Source organism: Ailuropoda melanoleuca, chromosome 13 (genome assembly GCF_002007445.2).
Source record: "Ailuropoda melanoleuca isolate Jingjing chromosome 13, ASM200744v2, whole genome shotgun sequence".
NCBI lineage: Eukaryota > Metazoa > Chordata > Mammalia > Carnivora > Ursidae > Ailuropoda > Ailuropoda melanoleuca.
In genome coordinates, this window is record NC_048230.1 from 43,749,143 (window position 1) to 43,763,731 (window position 14,589).

Here is a 14,589-nt window from a genome sequence, read left to right on the forward strand (position 1 = left end):
GCAAACGGTGAAGAGAATGTTCGTTCAAGATTAGGACTTGAGGGAAGGAGGGGAATAGGAGCTGAAAGCTGAAGTGTGTGCAGCTCATGAGGCAGGTCAATGCGCTGCTCTCCGTCATCTTCGGCAAGAACCAGACCGCGGTGTTCCAACCTTGTATTGGCCACTGTCTGCGGCTTGGGCCACGTTCTTGTACCTCAGGACAAAACCAAGCCTTCCACGTTGCCCCCGCCGCAGTCTCTGGAGAAGCAGGGCCATGGATTTATGTGGGGACACAGGTTTCGTCCCCATGGCCACCGCCAGCCAGCCCCTGCCCAGGTTGCAGCCTGAGTGACCGCACAGGGCCAGGCAGAGCCACTTGCAGTCCTGTTTGCACGTGTGTGCTGCGGTGAACAGGCTTTCCATTCGTCGGTGTAAACTTTTTCCTATAAAGATACAAAATTATGCACAAACATTAGTGACGCTAGATCACAGGACACCGTGATGTCCTCAGCTCGTCTGGTGTCTTGTTCTCACAGCCAGGGGGGCAGACGTGCTCTGTCTTGTGGTGAGCGGACCTACACTTGGCTTTCTGGCTGCCCTGAAGGGAGACTCGTCGGAGGGGCCGCGTCTGTGTTCATTCATTCTTCCTCGGTGCCTCTGTGTATGTGGGTAGACAAAGGGGGATGTCATTCTGATGCCATCAGGATTTTCCTACGGGAACAAAGGAGTTTGAAGTCCTGTGGGCTCAGACACTGCCCCTTCCTGATGGTGGAAGCCGTCGGGACGGGTTCGGAGGGTGAGGTCCCAAGGCCGCTGACCTAACACTCTGTAAAGCGTAGACCAGGAGCACAACGGGTAAAATCAGCAGGTGTGACACAGTGACCTCCCTGGTTAAGGAGCTCAAGGACAGACTACGTACCAAGCCTGTTGAGGGATGCAGGGTAATAGAAGATCAACACAGCCGCACTTGTCGGCTACCAGAATGCCGGGAATGAGCTCCATTTCTCAGCAGCACTCTTCCTCGCCCTTGCCCCCCAGAATGCTTTCCTGGTGGCTCTGAGGGTCATGAGCACGGAGAAGTGGCTGGGGCACCCGGACTTCGTTTCCTTGGCTTGGCCTGATGTCTCTCCAGCTCTTGTCTACTGTAGAGAACTCGCTCTTTGGTGTTAGCTACACGTGCCTCTGGCTTGACTCCCCCGCCACAGCCCCAGTAATGTTTCCGTCATGTCCGTCTGCTTCTATTAAGTTAATAGACACAGACTCACGGTTCGTAACGCAGCTGAAGCATCTGGTACTTATCAGGCCACTCAATTGATAAATGTTTCTCTCACAAGAAAAATCATGTTGGTGCTTTAATGTTTGGAAACATATTCCGGGCCCTCTACTTTCCTTGAATGTAACTGGAGGCTCGCCTGGAGGCAGCTCGTAGGGAGAGCTGCAGTGTTGGGGGGGTTCACCTTAAATACAGTCACGAGAGCCACTGCGCTCTCCGTCCAGAGGAAGGCAGGCCTGTTGACGGTGGTGTGCAGCCTGGTGCACAGCTGTTGACCAGCTGGCGTGTCAGCCGGGATCCGGGCTAGGAAGGGACTCGGGATGTGGCGTCCTGCACGGCTCTTGGCAAAGACGAATGGGGTGGGCACACTTTTCGTTTCTTTCCTGGTTCCACTGCCTCTGTGCAGTCTCGGGTCCCATCAGCCCTCCCGGCAGCTCCCAGCCCAGCCCGTGGGCCTCTCTCGTGCAGCCCAGGGTCCTCTGTCACAAGCTGCCACCGTCCTCCTCTTTCCTCGTTTTTCCCGCTTTCCTTGATGGAGTCTGAAGTGATGTGTTGAAAGTTTTCCCGCTTTCCTTGATGGAGTCTGAAGTGATGTGTTGAACGTTCTCTGATGGGCACGAGGAATCAGCGAGTGCTATTTTTGAGTTTGGGTCCAGGTGGCCCACGTGGGCGCACCTGGCATGTGGGTCCGGAGGAGGGTGCTGAGGTCAGCCAACTAGCTGGCTGGGTGATTTCAGGACCTTCTGAAGCTCAGCCTTCTCCCCCGGGAGCTGGGATGATAATGGCAAGCATGTGAGCATGCCACAGGAGCCACGTAGGACGTGGTGCTGTCACGGCCCCCGTCCTGTTGACCTTTGTCTGTCGTCGTGTGGCCGCCTGTCAGCTCACGGCTCCCGCCGTGAATCCACTAGCACTTTCCCTCGTCCCCACCCCACGCACCCCTCCCCAGGAGCTAAACCTGGTGCCGCTGAAAAGTACTCACATTTTTTAATAGGAAGAACTTGGCAGGCCTAAAATGCAGGGAACGTACTCAAAAGAGGCTCCCCCGTGGGCATCTCAGGAGTGAATTTTGCCCTGTGCGGTCTCGGGTGGGAGCTGGACAGCACCCGGGAAGTTTGGCTTTCCCTACGAGATGTGGAGCAGCCTTGTCCACAGCAGAAATCTGGAGAGTGGCTCCATGCTGCCGGGGCCAGGACAGCCAGGGGATGGATGGGGCTTCTGACCCGACCCCCAGCTGTTGTTACGGGGACAGGTGTTTCGGTTTAGGGAAGAGAGAGATTCAGGTGCACGTGACTCGGGTCAGGCCCCTGTGACGCACTGGGGGCCTTGTGTTGGTGTCGCTTGCAGAAGGAGCTAAGTATTGCACGTCCTGCCCTGGTCTCCAGTCCTGTTTAAAATTCCTTCCCCTCATTTCTTCTGTCACATGTGTTCAGGAGTAGACTCAGGCTTGGCATGGGGCCACCAGACGTGCCGCGATTTCAGAGTTGTGCGGTGACATCAGTTTCAGTCCCCATAATAGGGACTGACTGACTCTAAAGTGATCCGTGCGAGAGCCGCCTGTGTAGCTCGCGAGCTCTGCTTGTCTCCGCGTATCGGAGGCTTGTGAGTTTAAATAGGGTCAGCTCTTGGGAAGCTGTCACTGGGATGAGAAGTGGGAAGGAGTCGTGCTGCACGGCACCCTCCCGTCCTCACTCACTGAGGCGGAGCGGCCTGCATCTCCTCTGTGCCTGTGGACACAGGCCCCGACGGGCCCCAGAGGGACTTTTGGATGCAGAGGACAGACCAGGGTCAAGGGCGTAGTTTCTTAATACAGAAAGAGCACCTCAGGGCACAAAAGAAAAAAGAATAAACATGGTAGACGATTGTAATTTAAATGTCTGGTTCTTCGATGGAAAAGAATCCCTTAATGTTTACCTACATTTAACTGTGCATCCGCCGCAGGCCACCCTTTATCGTGGAAAAGATGAATTAAGGACCAGCTGCTGTGTGTGAACACAAACAGGTGCATCTCGTGGAAAACCTTCCCTCTCACCCCCTGCGTGCTGCGTTCTCCTGATGCTCGGGGCTCCCGGGGGATTACAGCCGCAGCCGGAGTCCCTTCACCCTCTCTCTGCACCTCTGGCCAGCTTTCCAGGGCGTAGGAAGAAACCCCCTAAATCAGCTGTGTAGCGGGGCTCTTGTGGGGCCCCTGGGCGAGCGGGTCGGAGCCCTGGGTGCCTGTCCTCCGAGGCGGCCCCTTCCTGACTCAAGCCGGCTTCCTCCGGGTGGGTTGGTGTCTGTTCACTTCCCATCTGTGATGGTGGGTGGTGTTCTGTCTTGATTCTCAGGTAAGATCTGAACCAGGCCGAGGAGCCTGGGGACTCAGGTGGCCTCCGACAAGTGGGATTCTCAGTTCGCGAGGTGCCTCCATGGGAGCAGGCCCCAGACCACGTGGGAGAGGTCCGCTGAAGCTTACTGTGTGTCTCGGGTCTCCTTCCCTTGGTCGGTAGTGAGAGTCACCTGCACGGCGAGGTCGACTTTCCAGGAAAGGGCACTGGTGTCCTGCTTTTGCAGCCTAGCTCAGTGCTTCCCAGGCAGAACCAGCTGCTCACAAGCACGGGGGCGAGCCGAGGTGGGAGAGGCCGGGGCCTCCCTCGGAATTTGACATTCTTCAAGAATGGAAACACACTGCCCAGGTTTTGAACAATTAGACCTTTCCCTTAAATGTTTTCCTGCTGTTGACTCATCAGTGTAGGAGGGTGTGTGCGGACTCTCCGTCTCTTTCTCTGTTGACTCTTTATTACAGCGTAATTTCTAGCCGTTCTAAAGAACAGTGGAGAGAATAATAAAATGAACCCCCGTGTGCTCATCACCCCCATTTTTCAGTTGTTATTTGCTTCATTGTTTTGTGTTTATGGCTATTTTTAGTAACTTACAGACATGATGTTTACTCCCAAATATTTACGCATTTTTTAAAGACATTTTCCTTTTAACCACAATTGTCTTGACATTTTACTCTTCTAAACTAAAAAGACAGAACCCTTGTGAAGTTCACCCTGCTCCCCTGAAAAATGCGTCCAGTGGCGGCCAGGCTCACTCACCAGGTGGGCACTTCTGGGGGCAAAAGGGCCCCCTGTCAGCGCCTGGCCCCCAGGCTGTGGCCAGGAGACCGTCGGGGCCAGCTCACTGCCTCGCAGGGCAGAAAGCTCAGATGAAAGGGTGTCGTGCTCCTCTGACCTATGGAACAATCGGCTTTGCTTTCAGTGGCCCCGCTTCGGAAGCAGGGCAGCCCCGAAATAGCCACTCCTGAGCTGCACTCACGGCTTGTCCTCGTTCCGGCCTGGACGCCCCGCGGGAGAGTAGGCCTCCCTGTGTCTCTAGAAGGGCAGCTATTTAAAGTTAGTAAATTAGGACCTAATGATACCAAATGGCAGACTTTTAATTTAGTTACAAATACCAGCTGATTGACACACCGATTTCATGTGGGGTTTTGTTTTTTGAAACCTGCTGGATTAAATGAAATACTGAAGAATTTGCTTGTTTTAAGTGTGTTTGTTGCTCTTTTGAGCTGTCCCCCCAAGTTCCTTTTAAAAAGGGAATATTCAGGGGCACCTGGGTGGCACAGCGGTTAAGCGTCTGCCTTCGGCTCAGGGCGTGATCCCGGCGTTATGGGATCGAGTCCCACGTCAGGCTCCTCCACTATGAGCCTGCTTCTTCCTCTCCCACTCCCCCTGCTTGTGTTCCCTCTCTCGCTGGCTGTCTCTGTCAAATAAATAAATAAATAAAATAAAAAGGGAATATTCAAAGCCCGACGTCTCTGGCAGGGTGCTTCTTGTGGGGGATGCCTCGGAGCAAACAGTCCGGAATGTGAAAGCTCCCTGGCCTCTGGGCCGGGGGCTCCGGGAGGCACCGTGTGCCGCCCCGGAAGACAATGCCTGGCCCATCTCCCGCCAAACACAACCTCCCGTTGGAACCTGGAGCGCACGTCACACTGAACCACAAGCCGCTGTGGGCCTGAGCTCCGCAGGTCCTTCCTCCGTCTGCCAGCTGTGACCAGGGGCAGGCCGCATGCGGGGGTGGCACGGGGCGCTGAGAGCAAGACCTCCAGGAACCACGTCTCCTAGAGGAGTGCGGCTCCTGCTCGCGGGGGAGGGCGGAGGCGCTGGTGTCCTCCCAAACTTGCAGGCTCTCCCATCTGCTGCTTCAGCGGTTTTAGGGCGCTCCGTCTCCAGCCCTTCCCCATCCCCCGGAGGGTGGAGGTTCTGTGTGGGGCCAAAAGTGCCCCCCCCGTCCAGTGTTGGGTCTTTCTGGTGAGCGGCCCCCACCCCATGTCCCCGCGTCCGCGTGGCCTCGGCTATGGCCAGAAGAGACCTGTGAATCACCAGAGGCCGTCCTGTGCCCTTCAGTGGAGGCAACATGTGCTTTGTGCCGTCCGTGAAATTATATAAAAACCATCTCTGTGGAACAAAAAGATAAATATTAAGATGACAAAACATCAAGATAAAAAGAGAACTAGCAAAGGGAAGGAAAAGGTTTAAGAAATAAAATTTAATTCTAAAATTTAAGTGACCTTAAAATCAGGTACCGGTGAGTAGGTGTTACAGGAAATGGAAAGCAATAAAAAATGAGCAGCATGACAAAGAGAAGAATGAAGATTCAACATACAGGTAATTGTTCTTGAAATACAGAAGGGAGCAGATGGTAACACAGCAGCGTGTGGGCACACAGCATACTTTACCACGGGCGCGCGTCTGTGTCCTGTTCCAGAGGTTACCACGGCGGGGGCAGCAACCGTGACACATCTGGTATGTGCGCACGTGTGCACACACACAGTCACATGGAGGCACACGTGTGTGCGTGCACACACAGCAAGACAGACACGTACACGTGTGTACACACAGTCACAGGCACACGTGTGTGCACTACACACACACGGACACACAGGCTCATACACACAGCAAGACAGACACGTACACGTGTGTACACACAGTCACAGGCACACATGTGTGTGCACTACACACACACGGACACACAGGCTCATACGCACCACAACACAGACACGTACACGTGTGTGCACACAGGTACACAGGCACACGTGTGTGCGCACGTACAGACACACAGGCTCATACGCACCACAACACAGACACGTACACGTGTGCACACACCATCACACAGAGGCACACCTGTGTGCACACTACACACACACAGATACACAGGCTCATACACACAGCAACACAGACACATACACGTGTGCGCACACACAAACACAGGCTCACACATGCACATACACAGAGGCACACACATACCCACACTCACACACACGTGTGTGCAGGCACACACACACACACACACACACAGCCATTGAGCTCAGAATAAACTGTTAGCGACTAGGACCTGTGGTGCAGGAAGAGAAGAGTGAGCTTCCGCTGTGAGATCCATTCCAGGACGGCTTTGACAACTTGCCATTAGGCTGCCTATTAACATAATTCATCATATTAATGGGTGAAAGGAGAAACGTTATTTGATAAAATTAAAAACGAATTTTAATAAAAACTTGCAACAAAAATAGAAGGCTCCTTGCTTTGTGTGAGAGAATCTCTTCCACACCAGCCGCTCTCATCACTCTGTGTCTCCGTCAGTGCTGTTAGAACCCAGAGAAGGGTGTGGACTGACTCTAGTTCATCCAGCACATTGTTCTGGAAACGTGAGTCAGTGTCATACTGAGATGAGAAATCAACATGAAAAGTGTACATCTTCTAAGGAGAAGGCTAAGTCGCATTATTTGTGTGTGATCTGAACCTCAGCTTTGCAAAAAAATAACAAATTAAAACACATGGGAGCCTACCAGCAGTGGCCCGCTGCTGACCGAGCGCACACACGGACGGGGACGGCACACGGGCGAGTGCTGCCTCCTGAGGGTTCGGCTGGTGCCTGGGGCCCACGGGGCCATGGAGGCCTGCGGGCGCACCTGACTTTATCACGTCCACGTTTTATGCTCTTCACCTATAGTATTTTTCACAGTAATTGTTTAAAACGTGTGCCCTTTTCTATATTTAAAAATAGCCAGCAAGGAAATACTGGGAAGGAAAGGAATCTGATTTATAACAGCGACAGTAACAGACAGTGACAGGAACATGAACTGGCTCAGAACGCACTACATGGATAGATAGAAAAATCCCATAAAACTTTGCTGATTGAAATGACAGGAAATTGAATAAAAGGAGGGCTTGGCCACACAATTATATGGTGAGACCCAGTAAATTAAGGATATAAATTCTTCTTAAATTAAACCATAAATTCAACACAGTATTGACAAATTGATTTTGAGGGTCAACTGGAAGAACTAATGTTTGAGAATTGCCGTGAAAAGGAAGGAAGGAAGGAAGGAAGGAAGGAAGGAAGGAAGGAAGGAAGGAAGGAAGGAGGGAGGAAGGAAGGAAGGAAGGAAGGAAGGAAGGAAGGAAGGAAGAAAAAGATTTGTGAAAGAAAACTCATCCTACCAGTTACCAGTGCATTTTGAAGGTACAGTTGAGAGTGTGGACCTTCACGTCAATGGAACAGAATTGAGATCTCGTTCCAAAAACAGAGTCTGTATGTATCCGAATGTATAATTTGGAAAAAGAATGAATTGCTCAGTATCTAGTATTTGGGGCACATGGCTCACCATTTGAAGTTTTTAAATCCCTTCCTCTTAACATAATAAAATAAATTCCAAATATAACAAAGACTCAGATGTGAAAGGGAAAACTCGCAAAAATACTGGGAAAATGATCAGCTGAGACAATTAAAAAGCCATAAAGGGAGTGATAGATTTTTTTAAACACAGATTTGAGTTTTGTACGGCAAGGAAAACAGTAAACAAAACTTAAAATACAGTTGACCTTTGCGCAGCCATGGGACTGAACTGCATGTATGCACTTAGATGCGGAGTTTTTTCAGTAAACACGGGACAGTTCTGTCAGTGTGCTTTCTCTGATGATTTTCTTAGCACTTTTCTCTAGTTTACTTTATTGTCAGAATGTCGTATGTGATACACATACAAAATACGTTTTAATTAACGTATCGGTGAGGCTTCCATAAGCTGTTAGTCGTTAAGTTTTGGGGAGTCAGAAGTTACACGCAGACTTCGTCTGCCGGAGGGGTTGGCACCCCTCACTCCTGTGATGGTTTGGGGTCAACTGTAAAATTATAAGTCAAGAAAAATTTTGTAACATGTAACAAAATATTGATTCTGTTAATTAAAAGTCAGTAAGATGATGAGTACCCCAATATAAAAATGCTAAGGGCACGAACAGGCAACAAGCAAAAGAAAAATACAAAGAACCCTAAAGTTATTAACTGGTGTTTAACCTCAAGACTAGTCAAAGAAATTCAAATGACATGTCATTTCACACCTGTCAGTCGGGCAGACGGTGGTTTCGTTTTTTATGATGACAAACCCGGTATTGGCAAGAAGTGGAAAAAATGGGTATTTCAGCCTTAATGTGACAGTAAATGACAATTCTTTTCTGGAAAGCCATCAGACAGTGAGGAGTAATTCAACCCAGGTGCACCCATCTGTCAGGCAAGTCCGCTTCTAAGAACACATCCTGAGGACAGCACACTTGGTGTTTGTACAGACAGTGCTCATTCAGACATTGACAGTACCGTTCTGTGTATCAGTGTTTATACCGTCCGAGGTATACAAGGACAAGGTACAAAACAGCATTGTAAAGTGCAGTGTATTCATGTGACAGAGCGCTAGTCAGCGGTCAGAGTCAACCCACAATACAGACACGGCCCTGCATGAACTTCGAAAACTTCCCACTGGCTGGACATGGCCTCGTGTAACAGTGCACACTGGACAGCTCTGCTTCTGTGAAATTCTAGAACAGAGAAGTGAGTTGGGGGAGGAATGAGAACAGATTTTGCCCCCGGGGGCAATGGTAGGAAGTAGGAATTGGCTGGGAAAGACAAGAGGAAACATTCTGGGATGTCGGTAGTGGTCGCTGTAGGGGTCTGGGTTACCCGTCGTCAGAAGTCGACAAGCGTGTAGTAAAGATGTGTGCGTTTTATCACGTGTGGTTTTACGTCAAGGACAAAAGCAATAAGCCAGTATTGCGACGGCAGCATGCGTGCTGAAGACTCTAGAGGGGGGTGTATGGTATCGCCAGTTGCACCAAAAGGAAAGTGGATTTGTGGCGGGAGAGACAGAGACGTGATAAAGCCAATGTAGTCACATGCTTGTGCTGGAACCAGGTGGTGGGACACGGGCCTTTCCTGTAAAATTCTTCCAACTTCGTTGAGTGTTTGAAAATACTGGCGGGAAATGTTTAGAAAAATAGCTATAGTCTTGTGGAAAGAAACAAGAACCCAAAGTGTCGATACTGGTTGTCTCCAGGAGCACGTGTGGAAGCGGTGGCCACGTGTGCAGTGGTGGGGGCGGCGGGGGGCAGACATCTGCTTCCCCCGCATCCACGTCCGTACTGTGGGGGTTTACAGGGACGGAGATTTTCTCTTATCCTAGAAATCAATCGGAATGATTCAATGTTTTGGAACAGTTGTCTTAGGATTTGGGGTAATTTTCACGTGTAATGTTCTGTACCTCTAATTTTTTATGGTAAATACGTGTTGTGTTTTTAGTTAGGAAAATATATTTAATGTCTTTCCATTTTTAGACACAACATCGAGCAGTTACATGATACTTTATGAGGCTACAGAGCTGGGTTTGATTTTTTAACATTAAATAACTTGTTCATAAAATCTTGAAGCTACTTGCTTTCAAGAGTGACAGGAAAACAAGAATATGGGTGAAATATTAGAAACCCATAAAAATGACCACATCAATCTCGTACTGTATTCAGTTGCTCACGTGTATTTATCAGATAGCAGAACTGTGTGTCAGGCACCATCCTAGACACTGGAGTTGTAGTGATCAAGAAGATGAGAGAAGTCCTTTTACCCCCTGAACTTACCTTCCATGGTAAAGACTAGATACAAATAGCTGTGTAATAACACATCAGGGGGTAAGAAATGCTAGCGTTAAAAAGCAGAGTGAGGGGATAGAGAATGGAGGTGTTGTTTTCCTTAGGCTGGTCAGAGGAGGTCGAAATCTAGATAAAATAAAGAAGGAAATCTTAGTTTCCTGGTTCAAGGATACTGCAGGCCACGGGAACAGCAAGTGCAAAGGCCCTGAGGCGGTCTCTGCTTGATGTGTTGGAGGGGCAGTCAGGGTGAATGGAGCAGGGTGAGGAAGGGTGAGCATGAGGATGTGAAGTCAGTAGTGGTTGGGAGCTGGATCCTGCAGGGCCTTCCGTGGTAGGCCTAGGTGAGGACTTGGTATTTCATTCTGAGTGGCAGGAGGCCTCTGGAGGGTTTTAGCCAGATGGAATGACTTATTTCAACATTTTTTTCTTAACATTACTCCTTAAAAGCCTTGCTCTGGCTGTTGGGTAGAGGGGTAGGCTGAGCAGGCAGGAGTGGGAGCAGAGAGACCGTTCTGGAAAATGTGAGAGATACTGCTGTTTGGTGTAGGGCTGTGGCTCTCCACGGTGGTGATCCTGCCCCTGAGGGAACATTCAGCAACACTGGGACTCATCTTTGGTCATCACAGCTGGGGTCAGGGTGTGCTGGCATCTTGCGGGCCAAAACTAGGATGCTGCTCCCTGACAGAGATCCAGCCCCAGGTGTCCATGTGCCCGGCCAGACACCCTGGCCTGGGGGGTCAGCATGTGGGAGGTGAGCAGGGGTCGGGTGCCCTGAAACTGTTTGGAATGGGCGTGTCTGACAAAGAGGAGTCAGAAACGGCCCGAGCCTCTTCATGAGGTCCATGGCACCGCCAGGTAGTGCAGACAGAATAGCGCCATCTGTCGTGTTTGTTGGTACGGTGATCAGTGTCTTCCACCACCTCTGATTTTGCCTGCTCTTTGGCCTCTCGCGGCCAGTAACGCTCTCAGCAGGGGCAGGAGAGAAACCAGTTGTCAACAATCCTGGCGCAGAAGGGATCCATATTACTGGCTGAAGCAAAATCCGTGGGGCATCAGTGACTGATCTGTCCACGCTGCTCTGCGTAGAACTACCCTGAGTCCTTTAATGCATGCTGTCCCTGTTTTTAATTTGTTTGATAGAGCTTTATATTTTCAGCAGATTGCTTAAAATGCCTATTTCCCAAACAATAATTAAATTATTTTTTATAATTTTTAAGTCTTTGCTGATTCCAAAATCTGGCCAGCTATGAATCTGGTTCTTTTACCTGTTTTTCCTCTTGATTTTAGAGAGGAGACTCCACTGTGGGAGCTACACAAGAAACCCCATGGAGTGTCTGGCTCTGTGCTTGCAGGCGGTTTGGTGGCAGGACTGGTGTCCTTTGGCTTTGCTCGTAGTGCTGGGGTGTGGCTCTGAGTCCTGGAGCATGGTTGTAACGAAGGCACGGTGCCCCCTCCCTGGGAGGTCAGTGGAAGGCCAGGTGTGGGTCAGGCTCCTTCAGCGTGGCAGGCCGGCTCTCCCTGCTGGTGCGCTCCCTGGGAGCAGGTGTTGACTGTCTCAGTGCGGCCTTCCGGTTACTGTCTCTTCGGGGGCCCCAGGAGTCTGCCCCATGTGTGTGCAGGGCAGCGGTCAGCTGGGGACTCCAGGAGATGCTCCGCCAGTGAGGCGACCGCTTTCTGGTTGAGCATTGCCCCCGCGTGCTGTGTGGATTGGGGCGTGCCCGCGGGACTCATGGAGTAGGGGTGGACTTGCCCAGAGTTGTTCTGGGGTCACTTCCCTTCTGTGTCTGCCTGTATCCATTGGCTTCTTGGTGCTTTTACGTGGTTGTTTTTGTATTTTGTCCAGAACTGATTATTATTATTGATAAAGGGACTCGTCTGATACAAATTATCCTATCATCACTGGAATCCAGAAGTGCCAGTGAATAAGCACGTTACAGATTTTAAGACAAATGACAAAGGGGCACAGTTTGTGTAGGACCCAGATTTACACTGGAAAATGCCTTTCCTGAAGACCATTTTTATCTACTGAGAGACTTACCTGAACCTGCCAGAGTTGCTGCGTGTGCCCTGCCACGGGGTCAGCAGGATGGCGGTGCATGGGGGGTCCTGGCAGCCAGCTCCACATCCCCCCACCCTGGAGGCCGCCCTCAGGAGCTGCGTGTCCTCACAGCTGCCATCCCTCCTGGTCTGTCACCCTTCCTACCCGACCACCTCACACGTGTCACACCTTGTCTCCCTGAAGGTGGCCTGGTGCTTGTACCCGTCCCCTCCCCGTGGGCCCCCTGGCCTTCTCCGACCGTCCTCCACTTCTCGTGTCCCACTAGTGATGCATGGTGCTGTAGGTGTGCATACCCGCCGTGTGCCTACTGGGTGGTTGGAGGGGGTTATTTGAGCGTCATCTTGAAGCAGGTGAATTAAATGTTTCACATTTCTCCCACTAAAAGCTGTAAGTTGCCTTTTTACTCGGTGTTATGGTTGCTTCTTCCCTGCTGTGTGCCAGTAGCCTGGGCAGGAGGCAGAGGGGTGGCTCCCTGCCCCCCGCCCCCGTTAGGGTGCTCGCTGTCTGTCCGTGTGCCTTGCGGGAGTCCAGGCTCAGTGTGACGATGCAGTCAGGTGTGTGATAAGCAAGTGATATCATCAAATTCGCTGTTTTGTGTTTCCTCCCACATTTTTCTTTGTGTGCCGGAAAGTCATTCATGCTCACCCATCCTGCTGACACCCTCCTCAGCTTGCTTTCTTAAGAAGGAAAAAAGGGAAGAGAAGCAGTGTGTCCATTATTTGGGCAGACGCTTCCTTTCCTGTCTCGCCGGGGCCCCTCCCCAGGGACCCTATGTCAGGTTTCTCTCCCTCCACGGACAGGCTGGCAGTCGGATTTTCTTCATAAATGGGAAAGCTGCCAGGATAAAGAAACCCCTGCCCCACCTGTAGGCCCTCGCGTCCCTGGGGGACTGTTGTATTTCCTGTTAAATGGCCCCTCAGTGTGATTCACTTTCTCTCCTTTCTCTGCAGGTTTTGCATGCAGAAATGCGTTAGTCTGGTGCCTGGGGTCACACTGGATTTAATAGAAAAGTAAGTAAGATTTTTAAGCTGTGCGGCTTTCGGGGTCTGCAGGCGCCCTTGGTTCCCAGGGGCACTTCCAGTCAGCGTGGGGATGTTTCCCTGTGTGTGGGTGTGTCCTTCTGTTCTCTGGCAAAGGCTGTGTTGTGGCTGCTGCACTGGTGATCAGCGTAGGACGCGGCTCCACGCGTGGCCATGTTAAAAGAACGAGAATGAAAGCTGAATACTTTGAACATTGACCAATACTCCCAACACTAAGTCAAAGCAAACGTACGGCTGCACACAGAGGCTGTCTCTGCTGCCCGACTGCCGTAGCTGGGTCATAGCCCAGCACCTACCCAGTTTCCCCCAGCTCGCCTGGTGATATTTTGCACGCCCCCTGCCCCCGTTCTGTGTTCTGTCTCAGGGCAAATGCCATGGCCCGGTCCAGCAGTGTCCTTCGTGGTGCACTGTGGTGGTGTGGGCTCTCCTCGTCCTTTGAGGTCGATGCGCAGCCGGCTGCCTCCTGTTGTGGACCTCCTTGGGTCCGAACTACTCTGTGGCTCCAGACTTGACCTGCATCACGGGTGTGTGTGTGCACGTGTGTGTGTGTGTTTGTGACACTCACCTTGACTCATCCTGGTTCATCTAGGTAGTTATTCTTAAACCCTCTGCCCTGGACACCGTTTCTGCTGGGATTAACATACAAGATAATAGTTTTCTCAGTCTTGATACACAAAATCGTGGGTGAGAACCGCTAAGGCTTGAGTTTAATTAAATCAGGTAGGAAAAAGCAAATATACTTCTAGGTTTCTGTCCTGGAAAACTCCTTGCCTGTATGTCACGGAAATAGACAAGGTTACACCTAAGTGTCCACCATTGCGGGCACAAGGGGATAGGTCCTGCCAGGGATTGCATGCTCTGTGGCCGCTCCGCTAGGCCTGGCGCAGAACGGTCCATCTGGCGTGCTGCCAGTGGGCAAAGCAGAGACCAGTACACACAGGAGGCTGCCACGAGTATGTTTACACCGCACATGCCTCTGCGTGTGTGCGTACAGGTGAAACAGGCACGAAACGGTGGGTCCGTTGTTCACTCTGAGTGGGAGAGCGCAGGGGGAGGAGCTGTGTGAAATGACATAGGTTTCTTTCCGTCTTTTAAATTTTTCTATGAGAATAGAGACACATGGGATGCCTGTAAAATAAAGAACCAAGAAACTATAACTAGGGCACCTGCAAACAATTGACTGAGTATAATTACTCTCAAATTTTGAGTAACTGTCTAAGGAAATCACGTGACTGGTCTACTTCAGATGCTTTTGTTCACAAGCAAGGTGGGTTATGGTGGCAGGGATTGCCG

General features: G+C 51.0%; 1 protein-coding gene across 4 annotated transcripts in view; it reads left to right on the plus strand.

The window, feature by feature from the left end:
- RPTOR (regulatory associated protein of MTOR complex 1) overlaps nt 1-14,589 on the plus strand; it is a 335,634-nt gene that overhangs the window by 178,187 nt on the left and 142,858 nt on the right. For 3 of the 4 annotated variants that reach the window (XM_002921791.4, XM_034640603.1, XM_011228183.3), the window contains one exon: nt 13,207-13,266. The exons of the other annotated variant lie outside the window; for it this stretch is intronic. In XM_002921791.4, the coding sequence (XP_002921837.1) occupies nt 13,207-13,266 (60 nt within the window). The remainder of the gene's footprint in view (nt 1-13,206; nt 13,267-14,589) is intronic. 4 annotated transcript variants of the gene reach the window in all.